Source organism: Panulirus ornatus, chromosome 43, assembly GCF_036320965.1.
Source record: "Panulirus ornatus isolate Po-2019 chromosome 43, ASM3632096v1, whole genome shotgun sequence".
NCBI lineage: Eukaryota > Metazoa > Arthropoda > Malacostraca > Decapoda > Palinuridae > Panulirus > Panulirus ornatus.
The window spans coordinates 32,931,263-32,954,036 of NC_092266.1; the positions used below are offsets into that span (position 1 = coordinate 32,931,263).

Here is a 22,774-nt window from a genome sequence, read left to right on the forward strand (position 1 = left end):
ACATTTATTGATTTACAGTTTTAAGTATTACCTTTTCCAAATGGATGATGACACTTTCTTCGTACGCTTCTTCTTCCCTTTGCTCCCCAGTACAGGTCATTTTTCTATTTCTTTGGAGGCTCCCTGTATTTGGGTCCTTAAAGGGGAAATACACAGAAGTTTTTTTTTTTTTTTTTTTTATACTTTGTCGCTGTCTCCCGCGTTTGCGAGGTAGCGCAAGGAAACAGACGAAAGAAATGGCCCAACCCCCCCCCCATACACATGTACATACACACGTCCACACACGCAAATATACATACCTACACAGCTTTCCATGGTTTACCCCAGACGCTTCACATGCCTTGCTTCAATCCACTGACAGCACGTCAACCCCTGTATACCACATGACTCCAATTCACTCTATTTCTTGCCCTCCTTTCACCCTCCTGCATGTTCAGGCCCCGATCACACAAAATCTTTTTCACTCCATCTTTCCACCTCCAATTTGGTCTCCCTCTTCTCCTCGTTCCCTCCACCTCCGACACATATATCCTCTTGGTCAATCTTTCCTCACTCATTCTCTCCATGTGCCCAAACCATTTCAAAACACCCTCTTCTGCTCTCTCAACCACGCTCTTTTTATTTCCACACATCTCTCTTACCCTTACGTTACTTACTCGATCAAACCACCTCACACCACACATTGTCCTCAAACATCTCATTTCCAGCACATCCATCCTCCTGCGCACATCTCTATCCATAGCCCACGCCTCGCAACCATACAACATTGTTGGAACCACTATTCCCTCAAACATACCCATTTTTGCTTTCCGAGATAGTGTTCTCGACTTCCACACATTTTTCAAGGCTCCCAAAATTTTCGCCCCCTCCCCCACCCTATGATCCACTTCCGCTTCCATGGTTCCATCCGCTGACAGATCCACTCCCAGATATCTAAAACACTTCACTTCCTCCAGTTTTTCTCCATTCAAACTCACCTCCCAATTGACTTGACCCTCACCCCTACTGTACCTAATAACCTTGCTCTTATTCACATTTACTCTCAACTTTCTTCTTCCACACACTTTACCAAACTCAGTCACCAGCTTCTGCAGTTTCTCACATGAATCAGCCACCAGCGCTGTATCATCAGCGAACAACAACTGACTCACTTCCCAAGCTCTCTCATCCCCAACAGACTTCATACTTGCCCCTCTTTCCAGGACTCTTGCATTTACCTCCCTTACAACCCCATCCATAAACAAATTAAACAACCATGGAGACATCACACACCCCTGCCGCAAACCTACATTCACTGAGAACCAATCACTTTCCTCTCTTCCTACACGTACACATGCCTTACATCCTCGATAAAAACTTTTCACTGCTTCTAACAACTTGCCTCCCACACCATATATTCTTAATACCTTCCACAGAGCATCTCTATCAACTCTATCATATGCCTTCTCCAGATCCATAAATGCTACATACAAATCCATTTGCTTTTCTAAGTATTTCTCACATACATTCTTCAAAGCAAACACCTGATCCACACATCCTCTACCACTTCTGAAACCACACTGCTCTTCCCCAATCTGATGCTCTGTACATGCCTTCACCCTCTCAATCAATACCCTCCCATATAATTTACCAGGAATACTCAACAAACTTATACCTCTGTAATTTGAGCACTCACTCTTATCCCCTTTGCCTTTGTACAATGGCACTATGCACGCATTCCGCCAATCCTCAGGCACCTCACCATGAGTCATACATACATTAAATAACCTTACCAACCAGTCAACAATACAGTCACCCCCTTTCTTAATAAATTCCACTGCAATACCATCCAAACCTGCTGCCTTGCCGGCTTTCATCTTCCGCAAAGCTTTTACTACCTCTTCTCTGTTTACCAAATCATTTTCCCTAACCCTCTCACTTTGCACACCACCTCGACCAAAACACCCTATATCTGCCACTCTGTCATCAGACACATTCAACAAACCTTCAAAATACTCATTCCATCTCCTTCTCACATCACCGCTACTTGTTATCACCTCCCCATTTACGCCCTTCACTGAAGTTCCCATTTGCTCCCTTGTCTTACGCACCCTATTTACCTCCTTCCAGAACATCTTTTTATTTTCCCTAAAATTTACTGATAGTCTCTCACCCCAACTCTCATTTGCCCTTTTTTTCACCTCTTGCACCTTTCTCTTGACCTCCTGTCTCTTTCTTTTATACTTCTCCCACTCAATTGCATTTTTTCCCTGCAAAAATCGTCCAAATGCCTCTCTCTTCTCTTTCACTAATACTCTTACTTCTTCATCCCACCACTCACTACCCTTTCTAAACAGCCCACCTCCCACTCTTCTCATGCCACAAGCATCTTTTGCGCAATCCATCACTGATTCCCTAAATACATCCCATTCCTCCCCCACTCCCCTTACTTCCATTGTTCTCACCTTTTTCCATTCTGTACACAGTCTCTCCTGGTACTTCCCCACACAGGTCTCCTTCCCAAGCTCACTTACTCTCACCACCTTCTTCACCCCAACATTCACTCCTCTTTTCTGAAAACCCATACTAATCTTCACCTTAGCCTCCACAAGATAATGATCAGACATCCCTCCAGTTGCACCTCTCAGCACATTAACATCCAAAAGTCTCTCTTTCGCACGCCTGTCAATTAACACGTAATCCAATAACGCTCTCTGGCCATCTCTCCTACTTACATAAGTATACTTATGTATATCTCGCTTTTTAAACCAGGTATTCCCAATCACCAGTCCTTTTTCAGCACATAAATCTACAAGCTCTTCACCATTTCCATTTACAACACTGAACACCCCATGCATACCAATTATTCCCTCAACTGCCACATTACTCACCTTTGCATTCAAATCACCCATCACTATAACCCGGTCTCGTGCATCAAAACCGCTAACACACTCATTTAGCTGCTCCCAAAACACTTGCCTCTCATGATCTTTCTTCTCATGCCCAGGTGCATATGCACCAATAATCACCCACCTCTCTCCATCAACTTTCAATTTTACCCATATTAATCGAGAATTTACTTTCTTACATTCTATCACATACTCCCACAACTCCTGTTTCAGGAGTATTGCTACTCCTTCCCTTGCTCTTGTCCTCTCACTAACCCCTGACTTCACTCCCCAGACATTTCCAAACCACTCTTCCCCTTTACCCTTGAGCTTCGTTTCACTCAGAGCCAAAACATCCAGGTTCCTTTCCTCAAACATACTACCTATCTCTCCTTTTTTCACATCTTGGTTACATCCACACACATTTAGGCACCCCACTCTGAGCCTTCGAGGAGGATGATCACTCCCCGCGTGACTCCTTCTTCTGTTTCCCATTTTAGAAAGTTAATACAAGGAGGGGAGGATTTCCGGCCCCCCGCTCCCGTCCCCTCTAGTCGCTTTCTACGACACGCGAGGAATACGTGGGAAGTATTCTTTCACCCCTATCCCCAGGGATAATATACATATATATATACATATACACACACACACACACACACACACAATGTGTGAGGACAAAGACCACAGAAGTAAGGCCTAGATATCTGTTTTCCCAAATTAAGGATAGAGATTCAAACCCTAGGGTTGTAGCACCTGAAGTTGGATGTCAGTTAGTATATCCTTTGCTTTGTTGGTTCCGTCCAGTTTACCGTGAGTGATATTTCAGTAGCCGTCAGGCCCCCATAAGTCAGTCCAAGTGGGAAGGAAGTTTTCTTTTTCCTAGAGACTGTTTTGCACGTGATTAGGAATGTTGGAAGTAACTTGTGGACAAAGACCACCACCCCAAGCCATGGTTGGAGGGTTGGAATCGTCTAGCTTGGCTCTCCCCACACATTGACTATTGTTACACCATGAAGTAGTGGGGTAGAAGGACTTCCTTAAGGGCAGGAAAATGTAGTTAACCCCCTGCAGGGCCAAAAGTTTTCACATTTTTTAAAGAACAGGTGAAACATTGTGGTTTCAGGTTGAAGATGTATGGATCATGTGTTTGCTTTGAAAATTGTGTGTAAGAAATACTAAAGAAATAGAAGGATTGTATGTGGCATCTATGGATCCTGAGAAAGCATGTGATAGGCTTGATATTGATGCTTTGTTGAAGAAAGCTATCAGAGCATTGAGGAGTTTTCATCAAGTGAGTAAGGCTTGTAGGCAGGTAATAGTGGTAGGCAGCCACTATCCAGGGAGTTATATTACTAGTATTACCTGCCTGGTTATTGGGAGGGTTAGTGATGGTGGTATAGTAAGTTAACTCTTTAGTGGTTGTCAAGTTGCACTCCTCTGACCCCAGTAGCTCTCTTTTCTCTTTGCATAACCCACAAGTGGACTGCTGGCATTTTGTCCACAGACATACAATCATAACACTTGACAACACTTAACTCAAGTAGCTCATTCTTTATAACTCTTTATTACCTGTGGTGAGCATTATGTGCTAGCCCTGATTTTAAGCAAAACTGTAGGAGCAATAGGTAGAAGTAGTAGGTTGGAACTGTAGGCAGGAACATGGTAGATACATTAGGTAGAATTAGTGGGTAGAAATATTAGGTAGAAGTTGTTGGTAGGAACATTAGTTGGGAGCATTAGGTGGAAGAAGTAGGTTGGAACTTTAGGCAGGAACATGGTGGATTCATTAGGTAGAAGTAGTGGGTAGGAACATTCGGTAGAAACCTCTGAAAATGCTGCCTTCTGGAAGCAGTTGTCCTTTGCCAGTGGCCGGTTAAGTTTGAGGCTAGAAAGGTTAAGAAGTAGCACTGTAGTTCACCAGTTCTGGAGACTCTTTTACCATGGCCACCCCCTTAAGGGAGTTCTCAAAGGGAACAGGTGTCAGAGATATAGATAGATAGATAGTAAGGCTTGTGTGGGAGTAGGTAGAATGGAGGATGAGTTGTTCCATGTGATGGTGGGCCTGGGGCTGTTTGATATATATATGGATGGGTTTGTGGGGGAGGTAAATGCAAGTTTCTTGGAGAGAGGGGCAGGTATGTAGTCTTTACTGGAGTTAGGGGAGCCTGGAAGGTGAGTTTGTTGTTGTTTACTGATGACACAGCACTGGTGGCAGACTCAAGAGAAAACACGTGCAGAATGTGATGTCTGCGTTTGGTAGTGTTTAAAAAGAGAAAGTTGAGAGTAAAAGAATAAAAGGTAATAAGGTTTAGCATTGCAGAGAGACAGTTTAGTTGGGTTGAGTTTAAATGGAGAAAACTCGGAGGAAGTGAAGTGCTTTAATAACCAGGGAGTACAGATGACAGGGAATAGAACCACGGAAGCTGAGGTTAGTTACAGAGCGGGTGAAGGGGGAAGGTCCTGGGAACATTAAGGAATGTGTGTAAAGAGAATTCACTATCTTTAAGTGTGAAGATGGCTATACTTGAAAGTTCAGTAGTTTCAGCAGTGTTGTATGAATGCAAGTCATGGGCTATAGATGAGAATATACAGAAAAGGGTGAATGTTATGGAAGTGAAATGTTTGAGGATGATATGTCATGTGAGGAGGGAATGTTGAGTATGAGATGACAGGGTAAGAGAGAGTTGTGGTAATTAGAAGATGGTGTACTGAAGTGCTTTGGACATGTGGAGAACATGAGTGAGGAAAAGTTGACAGAGGATATAATTGTATAAGTGGAGGGGACAAGGAGAAAGGGGAGACCAAATTGAAGATGAAAGGAATAAGATTTTGAGTGCTTGGGGCCTGAACTTGGAGGAATGTGAAAGGCATGCATGGGGTAGAGTGGAATGGAGCAATGTAGTGCACGGGATGACATCTGCCAATGGACTGAACCAGGGCATATGAAGCAACTGCATGAAATCATGGAAAGGTCTGTGGGGGCTGTGATTTTGATGCATTGTGCATGACGGCAAGATAATTGATGTGAGCAAATGAGGCCTTTTCTTTGTCTGTTTTTAGAATTGCCTTGATAATGCAGGAAATGGGGAACAAGTTTGAAAGAAAAAGACTTATTGTAAAAAAGCTTTGCTTTTCTGGAATGCTTCTGATTGGGCTTTTTAAAACATTATTGATTTTTATGTATCAGTTAAGATTATCCTAATGCCAAAATTCCTTGCATACTGATTGTTGGGCTTTGAGATTGGAATAGAGCTAAAATTGTTTTTGACTCAGGTATTGTAAAGAGTAATTGTGTACTAGTCTGGTGGCCACAGTAATTTCAAGGACCCTCACGTAATTTTGTCCAGACTAAAGGAGGTGCTAAACCATCAGTTGCTGGAAATTCGGTGGTCTACATGTATATGCAGCCTTGGGCTCCCTTGCATACTGATTACAGGGGTTTCAAGATGGGAAATGAACATAAAGTTTTGTAGGCTCACCTAGTGTAATAAAGTAATTGCCAGCCTAACCTTTTTCAACTCTGCATCTCCATAAGAGTATTCAATCCACCTTGTTCTGAGACTGCCACTTATTCAGATAGCCCTCAGTATATATAATCTAGAACACCTAGTGTACCTGCATTTGTCTTATAGTGACAAGGTTATATTCCTGAAAATCCTGTTACTGTGCAAAGTGTTGCTGTTTGAGCAGTTGACACCCATTATATAAGGGTTTATGTTCCTGAGCATTAGTTTTCCATATCTGGCTCCTAAGTGTAGAATATACATGGAACAACTTAGTCTACAAACCGCTTATCCCACACTTACATATACATGATATTTGATGAAATTTTACCAGAAAATGTGATGATTAGGGCTGAAGGTGGTGATGAAGTGAGGGTTACTGGGAGGTAGAAGATGTGGTACTAGGTTTGTCGTCATTACCCTTTGAATTATCTCATATAAAAAAGTTTCACTTAGAGATAGAGGAGAAAATTTCCAAGGCCTTCAGAAAAACTGTCAAGTGTTAACTGATTGTCAGGTCTCTTTTTCCTCTGTGAATCTCTCTCAGTAATCAAGTGAATGATGTAAGAATCCTTTGGAGAACATTGGGCACCTTCATGGGTGGGATCCATAACGTTAATAAGGGCTTCAGTATTGTCATTTATTTAACACTGTTGCTAACCCCTAGAATTTAAAGTGGAGAGAAACAGTTTTTCATACTTTTAAACTTGTGTTTTGAATAGTGTGAATGGATTTATGGGTAGCAGGCTGATGTAGATACAGAAAGACGAAGTAAGGAAATGTGTATGGAAAAAGTGATGTAGGTGCTAATGAATTGGTAAAGATATCCAAAATTCATTTTGTGAAAGAAAGATTTTCCATGATCACTCAGCTGGAAATACAGATACTCATTCCTTTTGTTTTTTATTAATTGAGTACTCAGTGTGATTAATGAATATAGTATTATATATGATTACAGGAGGTTGATCTATAGTTTTCATTGTTATCAGGATCAGTGGTGGTATGGTGAGCTGAACAATGTAGGAGGCTGGTTCCCACGATCATTTGTGCGGATGGTGTCAGGTCCTACTGCTGTTACTTCTCCAGTGACAACCCCACAAGAGGCCCCTGAGGAGCCTCCCATGCCAGACAATCTAGTTCATGATGAAGTGTCTGAATTTTATCAGGCTTTGTACCCCTACCAGGTATGTAACTGAAGATGGGTTGATGAATAGGGATATGGCAAAAAGACGTTGGCATATGTGTGTTATAATTACTTCTTTGTACCGTACAGGGTGGGAGTTTTACATTCATGGGTCCCCATCTGTTGAACATTCTCCTCTAATATTACAACTTCTTAACTTATATATGCTGTCTGCATTAAAGTCTGTGCATGGGTGTGTAATTGCCCATTTGTACTGTTACACTGGGAGAGAGTTTTATACTTATGGGGCCCCATATGTTGAACATTCTGTGCTATCATACAGCTTCTTGAATTTATGTATGCTGTCTGCATTAACCAAGTTTTCAGTCATGTTTCCATTCACCCAGTACTTCTTTACTATAGAAGTACTTCTCTACATCTTTTTGCATAATTTCATGCTTAATTTCATGTTGTATCATCTGGTTGTCCATTACCCACATCATCTGAAAAACTTTTCATTGTCTGCATCATTAATCTGTTTTAAAGACTTAAAGGTTATGATTTGGTTACTGCTCACTCTTCTGTCTTGCAGAGTAGGTTAAAAAGATCATTATCTTTACCTGTAATGCAGCTGTCTGAATTCTAGTACAGGTACACCCCCAATTTTCTGGCACTCTTGGTTCCAGAGCGTTACTGGATTAACCAATTTGCAGACCAACCATGGTCACCTAATAATGATTCATCAACGCACCTCTAACCCACTAATTATATATTTCCCATGTGTCTAAAGTATACCATGGACTGCTAGAAATTTAAATTAAACAAATATTAAATGTTTGAGCACCCTAAGATGGTAAGTCTGTCCTTGGATTGTTTGAATCCTGTGGGGTCTTCTTCATCTTCTGTTGTTAGTGTTTTCCTAGGTACATCGCCAGAATATTGCAGTTTCGTCTGCATTATACACCTGCTTAGGACTGAGGTGCTCATCAGGTACGAGTTTTGCAAATTCGTCCACATACTCAGCAGCTCTGTGGTTTACAGACTGCTTTTCTCTGCACACTTTATTCGTGGAAATTACATGAGCCTTTTTGAATCTTTGAAGCCATCCTTCACTATAGTCACACTCATGTTGTAATTTAAGTTCCTTATGGAACAACTTAACCTGGTTCATTATCATGCTACCTGACAAGTCCACTCCATCACTCCAATGCTGTCGAAACCATTCCATCATCTTTCGAGCATGCTCAGTACCTCTACCATCTTTCATAGTTTTTCTAATTGTTATTTGCTTGGAATCACTGTCTGCATAGAATTTCAATATTTTCTCCCTTTGCTTCTATATATCATAAACAGTTGACGAACCAATACTGTAGATGTCACTCAGCTTACACACCGAAACACCACAGTCATTTTTTTCAACAGTTCTACTTTTTCTTGGACCGATATGGACTGGTGTTTGTATTTGACACCACAACTGACCCTCATATGTCTTAGAAGCCATAGCTAGTATTAGATTTAAACAAAGTAAGCTAAGAATCTCAGAATTGCAGTATCAGCATCAACAAGTGCAGTGTAAAGAATGTAAATAAGCCCTACTACACAATGCCCTCTGTGGCCGCCCAGTAAACTAGTCTCGTGGCCGTGGTAATTTCAAGTTCCCTCACAAAATTTTGTCTGGACTAAAGGAGGTGCTGAACCATCAGTTGCCAGAAATTCAGTGGTGTACCTGTACCATCTTTGTTGTTCTGTACCTTCTCTCTTAGTTCTTTGTACCTTTTTAGATGCAGTGACCTCACTTGAGGAACATATTCTAGTTTTGGCCTGCTAAATAATTTCTTATCCATATTATTACCTATTTGTAATTACCTGTTTGTGCATTTTAGGGAGGGGGTTTTACACTTATGGGGCCTTATTTCTTGAACATTCTCTGCTGTCATACAGCTTCTTAAACTTATGTATGCTGTCTGCATTAACCATGCCCTCAGTCATGCTCTTCCATTCATCCACCATTCTCGTGCTATAAAAGTACTTCTTTACATCCTCTTCAACAATTACATGTAAAATAGATAAATGAAAAAGTTTTTTTTTTTATTTAGGTAGCCTTTGGATTGCAAATACACAGTTGAGGTATTATAGATAGTACAGAACTGAGAGTTTATGATAGTTACTAGTTAATTGAGTATATAGGGTGTATATATGTATAGGTAATTATTATACTTTGTCGCTGTCACCCGCATTAGCGAGGTAGTGCAAGGAAACAGACGAAAGAATGGCCAAACTCACCCAAATACACATGTATATACATACACTTCCACACACGCACATATACATACCTATACATTTCTATGTATACATATATATGCATACACAGACATATACATATATACACACGTACATAATTCATACTTGCTGCCTTTATTCATTCCCATTGCCACCCTGCCACACCTGAAATAACAACCCCGTCCCCCCGCACACGTGCGAGGTAACGTTAGGAAAAGACGACAAAGGCCACATTCGTTCACACTCAGTCTCTAGCTGTCATGTATAATGCACCGAAACCATAGCTGAATAATTATATCATCATTTGTAAGAATTGAGAAATTATGATCATGTTCCCTTTGGCTTTGTAGAATCAAAAGTGGGTAGGTTTGAGCTGCCCTCCTGAATTTACAGATTCCATCATTTAGCTATGATTTATGTTTTCCACTTTTAGACTGCTCAGCATCTTTATATGGTTCCTTCAGTTTCTAGTCCACACTGGTGATCCTTGATTCAGTTTAGGTAGTGTATATGATGATTATCTGCATCTTTTTGTCCATCTTTTACCAGTACGAAGGTTAGTTTTGGTGCTCATTATATTGTTTGCTTCCCTGACAACCAACTCTCGTCTTAGGGTTTAGGTCAGTTTTGGTGCTTGTTATGTTGTGCTTCCCTGACAACCAACACTTGTCTTAGGGTTTTCTGGTGACAGGTTAGGTATTATCTGTAACCTATATATCCAACTTAGTATTTGTAGTCTAAGTGGGCTTTTCAGTGCCCCATCACCATTTTTTTATTTGTTTGGGTTGAACTTAATTAGCCTTATATCTTAGCAGGGATGAAGCCTGTCCAGATTTCTCATGATTATGAATATGCTGTATTTTCCCCATAAATATGTCATCCACAAACATAGGTTTGAACAGAGTACTTCTGGAAAGTTATTTACATTATCAAAACTGAGAACTGGGACACCATTTGTAATTTTTTGCCTTATTACCTCTGACATGTCATCTGATCTTTCTCATTTGGATACCTTTTAGACTTCTGAAGGACCCTTCCTCATATTCTTGCTGGAGATTCTAGAGAATACAGCATTAGTTCTTTTTAGCTGTGTGAAAACATGTGATTCATCTTTCTCTCTCTTTCTCTCTCTCTCTCTCTCTCTCTCTCTCTCTCTCTCTCTCTCTCTCTCTCTCTCTCTCTCTCTCTCTCTCTTAGTCAAAAAGTAATCCAGTTTATTGCTTCATGAATGATTTCTTTGCTTTGAACCTTAGAAAGCTGATGTTGAGTGATAATTTACTTCAAGTTTGTTTCCTAAAATTTTTTATAGAAATATATAATTCTGTATAAACAGCTTTAAGTATTTAGATATACATTTTATGCTAAAAATGCTGAAAAATCATTAGATTCCATTGGTCTATAAATTCTCCTTAAGATAAAAGATTTTAGTGATTTACAAATTTCACATAAAAAAAAAAGGTAGTGGAGAATATTTTATTTTTTCCCAGTATGTATTTTATACTTGAATAGAACGTTCTTGAATAATCGTAATTGAGGCTAATTTACACAGTCTGGAGAACCTGGGGACCTGACCTTCAATGCAGGAGAGATCATCCTGGTTGTCAAAAAGGAAGGAGACTGGTGGCATGGAATAATCAACCAGAATTGTGGCATCTTTCCATCCAATTATGTTGAACGTCTTCAAAATCAGGTATAATTTGAGGATGTTAAACTTGTTTCATATTCAGTATGAATATTTGTTATTCATTGATAATGTCTTTGTGATATATTTTCCTTTTCCTTTACTGAAGCATTCCCTACACTCACAAATTTCCTTGGCAGTAAGGTAGAAAGACTACTACTCTTGTATCTCCTGCATGTCATAGAAGGCAACTAAAAGGGATGGGAGGTAGGATGCAAGAAACCCTCCTTTTCACTCCACATATCTGAAAGTAGGAACACAAGGAGCCAGACTAGGAGTGCTCATCTTACCAAATGGTCAGGCTAGAGTGTCTAAATGTGCATGGATGTAACCAAGATGAGGAGAATGGAGATATTGGTAGTACAGTGTCTGCAAAAATTATTGTCTGCCTCCCATATATTTTCAGAGGCAATACACAGTTAAGGTGTATTATGGGTACAAGCATATGATGCCCTCAGGATGAAATCATGATACATCTGGTTGTTGAGACTAGTGATTATAATGGTGTGAGCATCAGCATCATGTCTCAGCTGCCACTTCACTTGGGGAATTTTGCTTCTTTCACACTTTACCAAACTCAGTCACCAGCTTCTGCAGTTTCTCGCCTGAATCAGCCACCAGCGCTGTATCATCAGCGAACAACAACTGACTCACTTCCCAAGCTCTGTCATCCGCAACAGACTGCATACTTTCCCCTCTCTCCAGAGCTCTTGCATTCACCTCCCTAACAACCCCATCCATAAACAAATTAAACAGCCATGGAGACATCACGCACCCCTGCCGCAAACCTTCATTCACTGAGAACCAATCACTTTCCTCTCTTCCTACTCGTACACATGCCTTTCATCCTCGATAAAAACTTTTCACTGCTTCTAACAACTTGCCTCCCACACTATATATTCTTAATACCTTCCGCAGAGCATCTTTATCAACTCTCTCATATGCCTTCTCCAGAGCCATAAATGCTATGTCCAACTCCATTTGCTTTTCTAAGTATTTCTCACATATATTCTTCAGAGCAAACACCTGATCCACACATCCTCCACCACTTCTGAAACCACACTGCTCTTCCCCAATCTGATGCACTGTACATGCCTTCACCCTCTCAATCAATACCCTCCCATATAATTTCCCAGGAATACTCAACAAACGTATACCTCTGTAACTTGAACACTCACCTTTATCCCCTTTGCCTTTGTACAGTGGCACTATGCATGCATTCTGCCAATCCTCAGGCACCTCACCATGAGTCATACATACATTAAATATCCTTACCAACCAGTCAGTAACACAGTCACCCCTTTTTTAAATAGATTCCACTGCAGTACTCTCCAACCCTGCTTCCTTGCCAGCTTTCATCTTCTGCAAAACTTTTACTACCTCTTCTCTGTTTACCAAATCATGTACATATACATATCAATATATACACATATACATACCTGTACATACACAGACATATACATATATTCACATATATACACATGCACATATTCATACTTGGGTAGCAGTATTGTTTTTCTCTGTTGCCACACACACTACATAAGTATCAATATTGGGTCATAGGACAGTATTAGGTGAAAACCAATTTGGCGAGGATATGGTCTAAAGTAAGAAAACACTAAAACTCAGGAGGGAACTGAGGCATTGTCTCTGCTTCTGCTAAGGGATCTTATGTGGAAACCCTACTACCTGAGTTGCCTTATCAGGGTGACATGGCATACCAAGCTGTGCTTTGTGGTGGGTAGAGAAACCAGTTTCTCTTTTCAGGGATGATGAACATTGTAGTTGGATGGATCATAGAGCAGATCCCCTGTCATGTAAGGATTGCAGGAAGCACAATTACCATGTAATTTTTTGCTCTGGATAACATCCATCCCATAGAACAGCATACCAAACTGTGCAGTGTATGAATTAAATTCTATGCTCTTTTTTGGCATTATGACTAAGGAAATCATAGTCTGGCTTTCCCTAGTAAGGGACTTTGGATAGATAGATAGAACAAAACAACTCTTTTGCCCAGGAATGGCATACGTTGTAACAGGATGGCAGATACATTACAGAGGGCTTTCTCACTATAAGATAATACCATAGCTATCACCAAGTGGTGTTGCACTTGCACCCAACATTAGTAGCTGCAAAAGTAGGTAGAAAAGTTACACCAAAATTTTTAAATATCCTGTGTATATAGAGATCAAAATTCATACTGAAAAAAATATGCTTAGATGCTCACTCATAAGGGAGAAAATAGAGGGAAGATGAGATTTTCCTGCATGTAAATGAATCTAGAATCTTTGGGCTTCTTGCTTGTTTATATCCAGTAAAAAGTCATTTACGTCTTCTTTCTGTCTCTCTGTAGACATGGTGAAGAACTTGCCAGGTGCACTAAAGCTAATGCTTATAGACAGTTGCCAGTGATTCACCCATTTGTGTGGCAAGATAGGTATTGCTGGCTGCAAGGATAATATTTTTATAGGAAAGTATTTTAATTTTGAGCAGAAATGTAGTGCCAGCAATATAGGAGATATGAGGAAGAAAAAATGGTGGAGATGATTGGTCATACCACTTAACAATGCCACCCCGCTCTTAAGGGTGTGATGGCTGGGGATAGAGGGCATGGTGGTGGTGAAGGAGTGTGTGGTGGCTAGGGGAGGAGGGAATGGTGGTGGTGAGGGAGGGTGTGGTAGCCAGGTAAGAAGGGAGTGTTGGTGAAAGAGGATGTAAGTACCTCTGCACTGTATGGGGTGGGAGGTTTACACTCATGGGGCCCCATCTCTTGAACATTCTCAGCTGTCATAAGGCTTCCTAAATGTACATATGCTGTATGCATTGACCATGTCCTTAGTCATTCTTTTCCTGCTGTAGCCAGGGCAGGATGGAATGGTGATGATGAGGGAGAGTGTGTTGGCTATGATGTCAGAACATGGGAGGTTGTTGTAGCTTTCCACAGGAGCAAACAGATGAGGGCCCAGAGAACCTAAATCTGCTAGTAACACATTTAGTGAGGGAAATGACATAGTCATTTGTTCCTCCTAACACAGAGGGAAGCTTTCATGAAAGGAAACTTTGCTAGCTGTAAAGATGTTACAACAGTCATAACTGAGTAATTAAAGTGCTGAATGAAGACACAGAAGCCAGAGGCTAGGTATCAGGGTAAATGGGATGTGTGGAATGGGTTGGTCATGTTCATTTAAGTAGATCTGTATTTAGTCTTTTGACAGCCTTTTTCATATTGGGGAGACATATGACCAGCAGTGGTTTGTACAAAGTGGCTCAGTATTTAGAAGCAAATGTTAAGATTATTCTCATGTTATTATTGGGATGTTACTGTTATATTTCCATCAGTGATAGGGCTCTCCCATCACCCTTGCTCACGGGCTCACTCCTGCTTGGAAGAAGTAGATGGAATAGTATCATGTAACTCTGAATGACATGAACAGTTTCACAACACATGTGAAAAATGTACATTATACTGTTTTGTGATACAGCTTGGGAATGGTGTTCCTTGTAGAAGCTTGGGATGATGTAATGGTGCTATGATCATAGAAATGTATAGGATATATATATATATATATATATTTTTTTTTTTTTATTATACTTTGTCGCTGTCTCCTGCGTTTGCGAGGTAGCGCAAGGAAACAGACGAAAGAAATGGCCCAACCCCCCCCCCATACACATGTATATACATACGTCCACACACGCAAATATACATACCTACACAGCTCTCCATGGTTTACCCCAGACGCTTCACATGCCCTGCTTCAATCCACTGACAGCTCGTCAACCCTGGTATACCACATCGCTCCAATTCACTCTATTCCTTGCCCTCCTTTCACCCTCCTGCATGTTCAGGCCCCGATCACACAAAATCTTTTTCACTCCATCTTTCCACCTCCAATTTGGTCTCCCTCTTCTCCTTGTTCCCTCCACCTCCGACACATATATCCTCTTGGTCAATCTTTCCTCACTCATCCTCTCCATGTGCCCAAACCACTTCAAAACACCCTCTTCTGCTCTCTCAACCACGCTCTTTTTATTTCCACACATCTCTCTTACCCTTACGTTACTCACTCGATCAAACCACCTCACACCACACATTGTCCTCAAACATCTCATTTCCAGCACATCCATCCTCCTGCGCACAACTCTATCCATAGCCCACGCCTCGCAACCATACAACATTGTTGGAACCACTATTCCTTCAAACATACCCATTTTTGCTTTCGGAGATAATGTTCTCGACTTCCACACATTCTTCATGGCCCCCAGAATTTTCGCCCCCTCCCCCACCCTATGATCCACTTCCGCTTCCATGGTTCCATCCGCTGCCAGATATATATATATATATATATATATTTTTTTTTTTTTTTTTTTTTTTCATACTATCCGCCATTTCCCGCGACAGCGAGGTAGCGTTAAGAACAGAGGACTGGGCCTTTGAGGAAATATCCTCACCTGGCCCTCTTCTCTGTTCCTTCTTTTGGAAAATTAAAAAAAATTAAAAAAAAATTAAAAAAAAAGAGAAAAAAAAACGAGAGGGGAGGATTTCCAGCCCCCCGCTCCCTTCCCTTTTAGTCGCCTTCTACGACACGCAGGGAATACGTGGGAAGTATTCTTTCTCCCCTATCCCCAGGGATAATATATATATATATATGTGTATATAAGTGGATGGGTCTTTCTTCGTCTGTTTCCTGGCGCTATATTGCTGACACAGAAAATTGTGATCAAGTATAATGAAATATAAATAAAAGTATTTATTTTTTTCATTTATTATACTTGATTGCCATTTCCTGTGTCAGTGAGGTAGCGCCAGGAAACAGACGAAGAAAGAATGGCCCATCCACTCATACACACACACACACACACACATATACATATATATATATATATATATATATATATATATATGTGGCCATACATGCACATATACATAAATAAACATGTACATATCAGCATCATTATTTTCTATTATCATACTTAATCGCTGTTTCCCAAGTCAGCGAGGTAGAGCCAGGAAACAGAAGAATGGCCCATCCACTCATATATACATATATACATATATATATATATATATATATATATTTTATTTTTTTTTTTCCAAAAGAAGGAACAGAGGGGGCCAGATGAGGATATTCCAAAAAAGGCCCAGTCCTCTGTTCTTAACGCTACCTCGCTAACGCGAGAAATGGCGAATAGTTTGAAAAAAAAAAAAAAAAATATATATATATATATATATATATATATATATATATATATATATATGTATATATATGTATATTATCCCTGGGGATTGGGGTGAAAGAATACTTCCCACGTATTCCTCGCGTGTCGTAGAAAGCGACTAGAGGGGACGGGAGCGGGGGGCCAGAAATCCTCCCCTCCTTGTATTAACTTTCTAAAATGGGAAACAGAAGAAGGAGTCACGCGGGGAGTGCTCATCCTCCTCGAAGGCTCAGAGTGGGGTGCCTAAATGTGTGTGGATGTAACCAAGATGTAAAAAAAGGAGAGATAGGTAGTATGTTTGAGGAAAGGAACCTGGATGTTTTGGCTCTGAGTGAAACGAAGCTCAAGGGTAAAGGGGAAGAGTGGTTTGGGAATGTCTGGGGAGTAAAGTCAGGGGTTAGTGAGAGGACAAGAGCAAGGGAAGGAGTAGCAATACTCCTGAAACAGGAGTTGTGGGAGTATGTGATAGAGTGTAAGAAAGTAAATTCTCGATTAATATGGGTAAAACTGAAAGTTGATGGAGAGAGGTGGGTGATTATTGGTGCATATGCACCTGGGCATGAGAAGAAAGATCAAGAGAGGCAAGTGTTTTGGGAGCAGCTGAATGAGTGTGTTAGTGGTTTTGATGCACGAGACCGGGTTATAGTGATGGGTGATTTGAATGCAAAGGTGAGTAATGTGGCAGTTGAGGGAATAATTGGTATACATGGGGTGTTCAGTGTTGTAAATGGAAATGGTGAAGAGCTTGTAGATTTATGTGCTGAAAAAGGACTGATGATTGGGAATACCTGGTTTAAAAAGCGAGATATACATAAGTATACTTATGTAAGTAGGAGAGATGGCCAGAGAGCGTTATTGGATTACGTGTTAATTGACAGGCGTGCGAAAGAGAGACTTTTGGATGTTAATGTGCTGAGAGGTGCAACTGGAGGGATGTCTGATCATTATCTTGTGGAGGCTAAGGTGAAGATTTGTATGGGTTTTCAGAAAAGAAGAGTGAATGTTGGGGTGAAGAGGGTGGTGAGAGTAAGTGAGCTTGAGAAGGAGACCTGTGTGAGGAAGTACCAGGAGAGACTGAGTACAGAATGGAAAAAGGTGAGAACAATGGAAGCAAGAGGAGTGGGGGAGGAATGGGATGTATTTAGGGAATCAGTGATGGATTGCGCAAAAGATGCTTGTGGCATGAGAAGAGTGGGAGGTGGTTTGATTGGAAAGGGTAGTGAGTGGTGGGATGAAGAAGTAAGAGTATTAGTGAAAGAGAAGAGAGAGGCATTTGGACGATTTTTGCAGGGAAAAAATGCAATTGAGTGGGAGATGTATAAAAGAAAGAGACAGGAGGTCAAGAGAAAGGTGCAAGAGGTGAAAAAAAGGGCAAATGAGAGTTGGGGTGAGAGAGTATCATTAAATTTTAGGGAGAATAAAAAGATGTTCTGGAAGGAGGTAAATAAAGTGCGTAAGACAAGGGAGCAAATGGGAACTTCAGTGAAGGGCGCAAATGGGAAGGTGATAACAAGTAGTGGTGATGTGAGAAGGAGATGGAGTGAGTATTTTGAAGGTTTGTTGAATGTGTTTGATGATAGAGTGGCAGATATAGGGTGTTTTGGTCGAGGTGGTGTGCAAAGTGAGAGGGTTAGGGAAAATGATTTGGTAAACAGAGAAGAGGTAGTGAAAGCTTTGCGGAAGATGAAAGCCGGCAAGGCAGCAGGTTTGGATGGTATTGCAGTGGAATTTATTGAAAAAGGGGGTGACTGTATTGTTGACTGGTTGGTAAGGTTATTTAATGTATGTATGACTCATGGTGAGGTGCCTGAGGATTGGCGGAATGCGTGCATAGTGCCATTGTACAAAGGCAAAGGGGATAAGAGTGAGTGCTCAAATTACAGAGGTATAAGTTTGTTGAGTATTCCTGGTAAATTATATGGGAGGGTATTGATTGAGAGGGTGAAGGCATGTACAGAGCATCAGATTGGGGAAGAGCAGTGTGGTTTCAGAAGTGGTAGAGGATGTGTGGATCAGGTGTTTGCTTTGAAGAATGTATGTGAGAAATACTTAGAAAAGCAAATGGATTTGTGTGTAGCATTTATGGATCTGGAGAAGGCATATGATAGAGTTGATAGAGATGCTCTGTGGAAGGTATTAAGAATATATGGTGTGGGAGGAAAGTTGTTAGAAGCAGTGAAAAGTGTTTATCGAGGATGTAAGGCATGTGTACGTGTAGGAAGAGAGGAAAGTGATTGGTTCTCAGTGAATGTAGGTTTGCGGCAGGGGTGTGTGATGTCTCCATGGTTGTTTAATTTGTTTATGGATGGGGTTGTTAGGGAGGTAAATGCAAGAGTTTTGGAAAGAGGGGCAAGTATGAAGTCTGTTGGGGATGAGAGAGCTTGGGAAGTGAGTCAGTTGTTGTTCGCTGATGATACAGCGCTGGTGGCTGATTCATGTGAGAAACTGCAGAAGCTGGTGACTGAGCTTGGTAAAGTGTGTGGAAGAAGAAAGTTAAGAGTAAATGTGAATAAGAGCAAGGTTATTAGGTACAGTAGGGTTGAGGGTCAAGTCAATTGGGAGGTGAGTTTGAATGGAGAAAAACTGGAGGAAGTGAAGTGTTTTAGATATCTGGGAGTGGATCTGGCAGCGTATGGAACCATGGAAGCGGAAGTGGATCATAGGGTGGGGGAGGGGGCGAAAATTCTGGGGGCCTTGAAGAATGTGTGGAAGTCGAGAACATTATCTCGGAAAGCAAAAATGGGTATGTTTGAAGGAATAGTGGTTCCAACAATGTTGTATGGTTGCGAGGCTTGGGCTATGGATAGAGTTGTGCGCAGGAGGATGGATGTGCTGGAAATGAGATGTTTGAGGACAATGTGTGGTGTGAGGTGGTTTGATCGAGTGAGTAACGTAAGGGTAAGAGAGATGTGTGGAAATAAAAAGAGCGTGGTTGAGAGAGCAGAAGAGGGTGTTTTGAAGTGGTTTGGGCACATGGAGAGAATGAGTGAGGAAAGATTGACCAAGAGGATATATGTGTCGGAGGTGGAGGGAACGAGGAGAAGAGGGAGACCAAATTGGAGGTGGAAAGATGGAGTGAAAAAGATTTTGTGTGATCGGGGCCTGAACATGCAGGAGGGTGAAAGGAGGGCAAGGAATAGAGTGAATTGGAGCGATGTGGTATACCGGGGTTGACGTGCTGTCAGTGGATTGAATCAAGGCATGTGAAGCGTCTGTGGTAAACCATGGAAAGCTGTGTAGGTATGTATACTTGCGTGTGTGGACGTATGTATATGAATGTGTATGGGTGGGGGTTGGGCCATTTCTTTCGTCTGTTTCCTTGCGCTACCTCGCAGACGCGGGAGACAGCGACAAAGTATAATAAAAAATAGAAATAAAAAATGATATATATATATATGATGTTTTCATGTGTGTGAGTAGAATACAGTCAAGACATGCTTGGGTTTGGGTACTTGGAGAAATGTATAAATCAAACATGTTGATTAGTATGATATATGTATTTCTAAAGAATCTTGGAAATGATGCTAGAAGGATAAAGCTTTAAAATTCAACTTTAAAAAGATGATGTTTGAAGAATTTTGATACAAACATTCTTAATGTTTAAGAATGTTTTTTGATACGGACATTCTTAATGTTGGCAGTATTATTTTTGTGTACAAATTTTGCTCAGAGCTGGACTTAGGGCACAAGGTATCATTTTGAATTTAGTATTCTCATAAAGCTTTTTCATCATTTTGAGTGTGAGACAATTTATATGTTAATATAGTATGAATATTATGCTTCTGGATTCTGCAGTAATCTGACAATCACCACTTAACTTGTGCATTATTTTCCTTTAGCTCCCTGCCTTCTTACATGAGGCTAACATCATTGAGGTTGTAGGTCCATTATGATACTACACAATAAATTTTGTTTTTCACTTGAATCAACTAACATAAAAAACACTGCCACTGCCATCATTCTTGTGCTATGGCAGTTTATTACAAGTACTGGAGACAGTGTTGTGGAACAGACTGCTGTCCTCGATGCCATGAAGGATCAGGTGACAGTAGGAGAGAAGAAGTCAGAGGCAGAGCAGCAGGTGGTAGCCACTGAAGATTATGATGAGGAGGTACCTCTGACATTTATTACTCTATTTTTGTATTGGTGGTGGAACATGAGAATTCATTATGGTTGCGACTTGTTGGAGGTGGTGGGTTGCTTGTCTGCTTGGCTTCATTAGACTAGTGGTGAAGATACTTTTGTATATACAGTGTACATTATTGCTTTGATGTTGATTTTTATAGTAGTGAAACTCTCATTTAACAGTGAGGTAAGATCACACAAATATTTTCATGTTATCATATATGATGATATGCTATGGACTGAGACATGTTGATAAGTGCTGGAAGGAGAGTAACCAGTGGTTCTCTGATTTTATACTAACTGCATGAAATTAGAAATGACCTGTGAATGCTAAGCTGTCCCTGGTATTGCTATAAAGGTAACAGGTAAATGAAATGTTTTCTTTGTTTGAATAATGAGCTTTTACAACAGTGACTGCTTGAATATATCTAAAAACATGAGTTGAATTTGTGGATACAGAAAATGCTTTTTTTTGCCATAGGAGAAAATTCCTCAGTATCCCTTGTCCAGATACACCTTCCTAGCATTCTCGATTCTTCCTTTCCCTCCTCACACTTTGCTGGGTCCTCTACTTAATATTATCCTTCTCTTTTCTCTTTCTGTTACTGACTGTCTTTGCTTTCACTTAGCACTTTTTTTTTTTTTTTTTTACCAAGCTATCTTCATGCATCCTCTTCACTTGACCAAATCACTTTAGGATATAACATTTAACCTGCTTTATGACAGTATTACTTACTCCATTCAGTCTTCTAACATTGCAAGCAGCCATCAATAACTCATTTTTCACACCCTGAGGTTAGGGTTGCTTGGGTAGACAGGACTGTGCCATCTCTGAGCACTCTTTATGTATTCATGTTCACAGTTTGCCCTTTTATGATTCTTCTAAAGGATCCAGTCATCTTTCTCCCTTGGACAGCTCTCCTTTATTTTTCCTTCCATTGTTCCATGTTTAGAAAGCAGTGAATCCAGCTCCCTGAATTCTTTAACCTTTTCCAGCAGTTCACAACCCATCCTTGCCTTGCACTTGTAAGCATATTGTTTTATTTATTGTGTATGGTATTGCAGTCTTCAAATTCATTTCTTGCATTTTTAGTTAAATGCAGCTATATGGAGGGATGACACAAATTTGAATTATTTCTCTCTGATTCTGTCATTTTGATTAAACGCTTTTATGTTTAATAAATACTGAATCATTTTGTGCTTTACTTAATGGTTGTTTAATTTGTTTATGGATGGGGTTGTTAGGGAGGTGAATGCAAGAGTTTTGGAAAGAGGGGCAAGTATGAAGTGTGTTGGGGATGAGAGAGCTTGGGAAGTGAGTCAGTTGTTGTTTGCTGATGATACAGCGCTGGTGGCTGATTCATGTGAGAAACTGCAGAAGCTGGTGACTGAGTTTGGTAAAGTGTGTGAAAGAAGAAAGTTAAGAGTAAATGTGAATAAGAGCAAGGTAATTAGGTACAGTAGGGTTGAGGGTCAAGTCAATTAGGAGGTAAGTTTGAATGGAGAAAAATTGGAGGAAGTAAAGTGTTTTAGATATTTGGGAGTGGATCTGGCAGCGGATGGAACCATGGAAGTGGAAGTGGATCATAGGGTGGGGGAGGGGGCGAAAATCCTGGGAGCCTTGAAGAATGTGTGGAAGTCGAGAACATTATCTCTGAAAGCAAAAATGGGTATGTTTGAAGGAATAGGGTTCCAACAATGTTGTATGGTTGTGAGGCGTGGGCTATGGATAGAGTTGTGCGCAGGAGGATGGATGTGCTGGAAATGAGATGTTTGAGGACAATGTGTGGTGTGAGGTGGTTTGATTGAGTAAGTAACGTAAGGGTAAGAGAGATGTGTGGAAATAAAAAGAGCATGGTTGAGAGAGCAGAAGAGGGTGTTTTGAAATGGTTTGGGCACATGGAGAGAATGAGTGAGGAAAGATTGACCAAGAGGATATATGTGTTGGAGGTGGAGGGAACGAGGAGAAGTGGGA

General features: G+C 40.7%; 1 protein-coding gene across 12 annotated transcripts in view; it reads left to right on the forward strand.

Annotated features, from left to right (window-relative positions):
- Positions 1-22,774, forward strand: part of LOC139762542 (intersectin-1-like) — a 382,245-nt gene that overhangs the window by 113,558 nt on the left and 245,913 nt on the right. For 8 of the 12 annotated variants that reach the window (XM_071687542.1, XM_071687546.1, XM_071687541.1 and 5 more), the window contains exons 13-15: positions 7,360-7,554; positions 11,323-11,463; positions 20,651-20,785. In XM_071687542.1, the coding sequence (XP_071543643.1) occupies positions 7,360-7,554; positions 11,323-11,463; positions 20,651-20,785 (471 nt within the window). The remainder of the gene's footprint in view (positions 1-7,359; positions 7,555-11,322; positions 11,464-20,650; positions 20,786-22,774) is intronic. The other 4 variants (XM_071687549.1, XM_071687550.1, XM_071687551.1 and 1 more) reach the window with 1 other exon arrangement.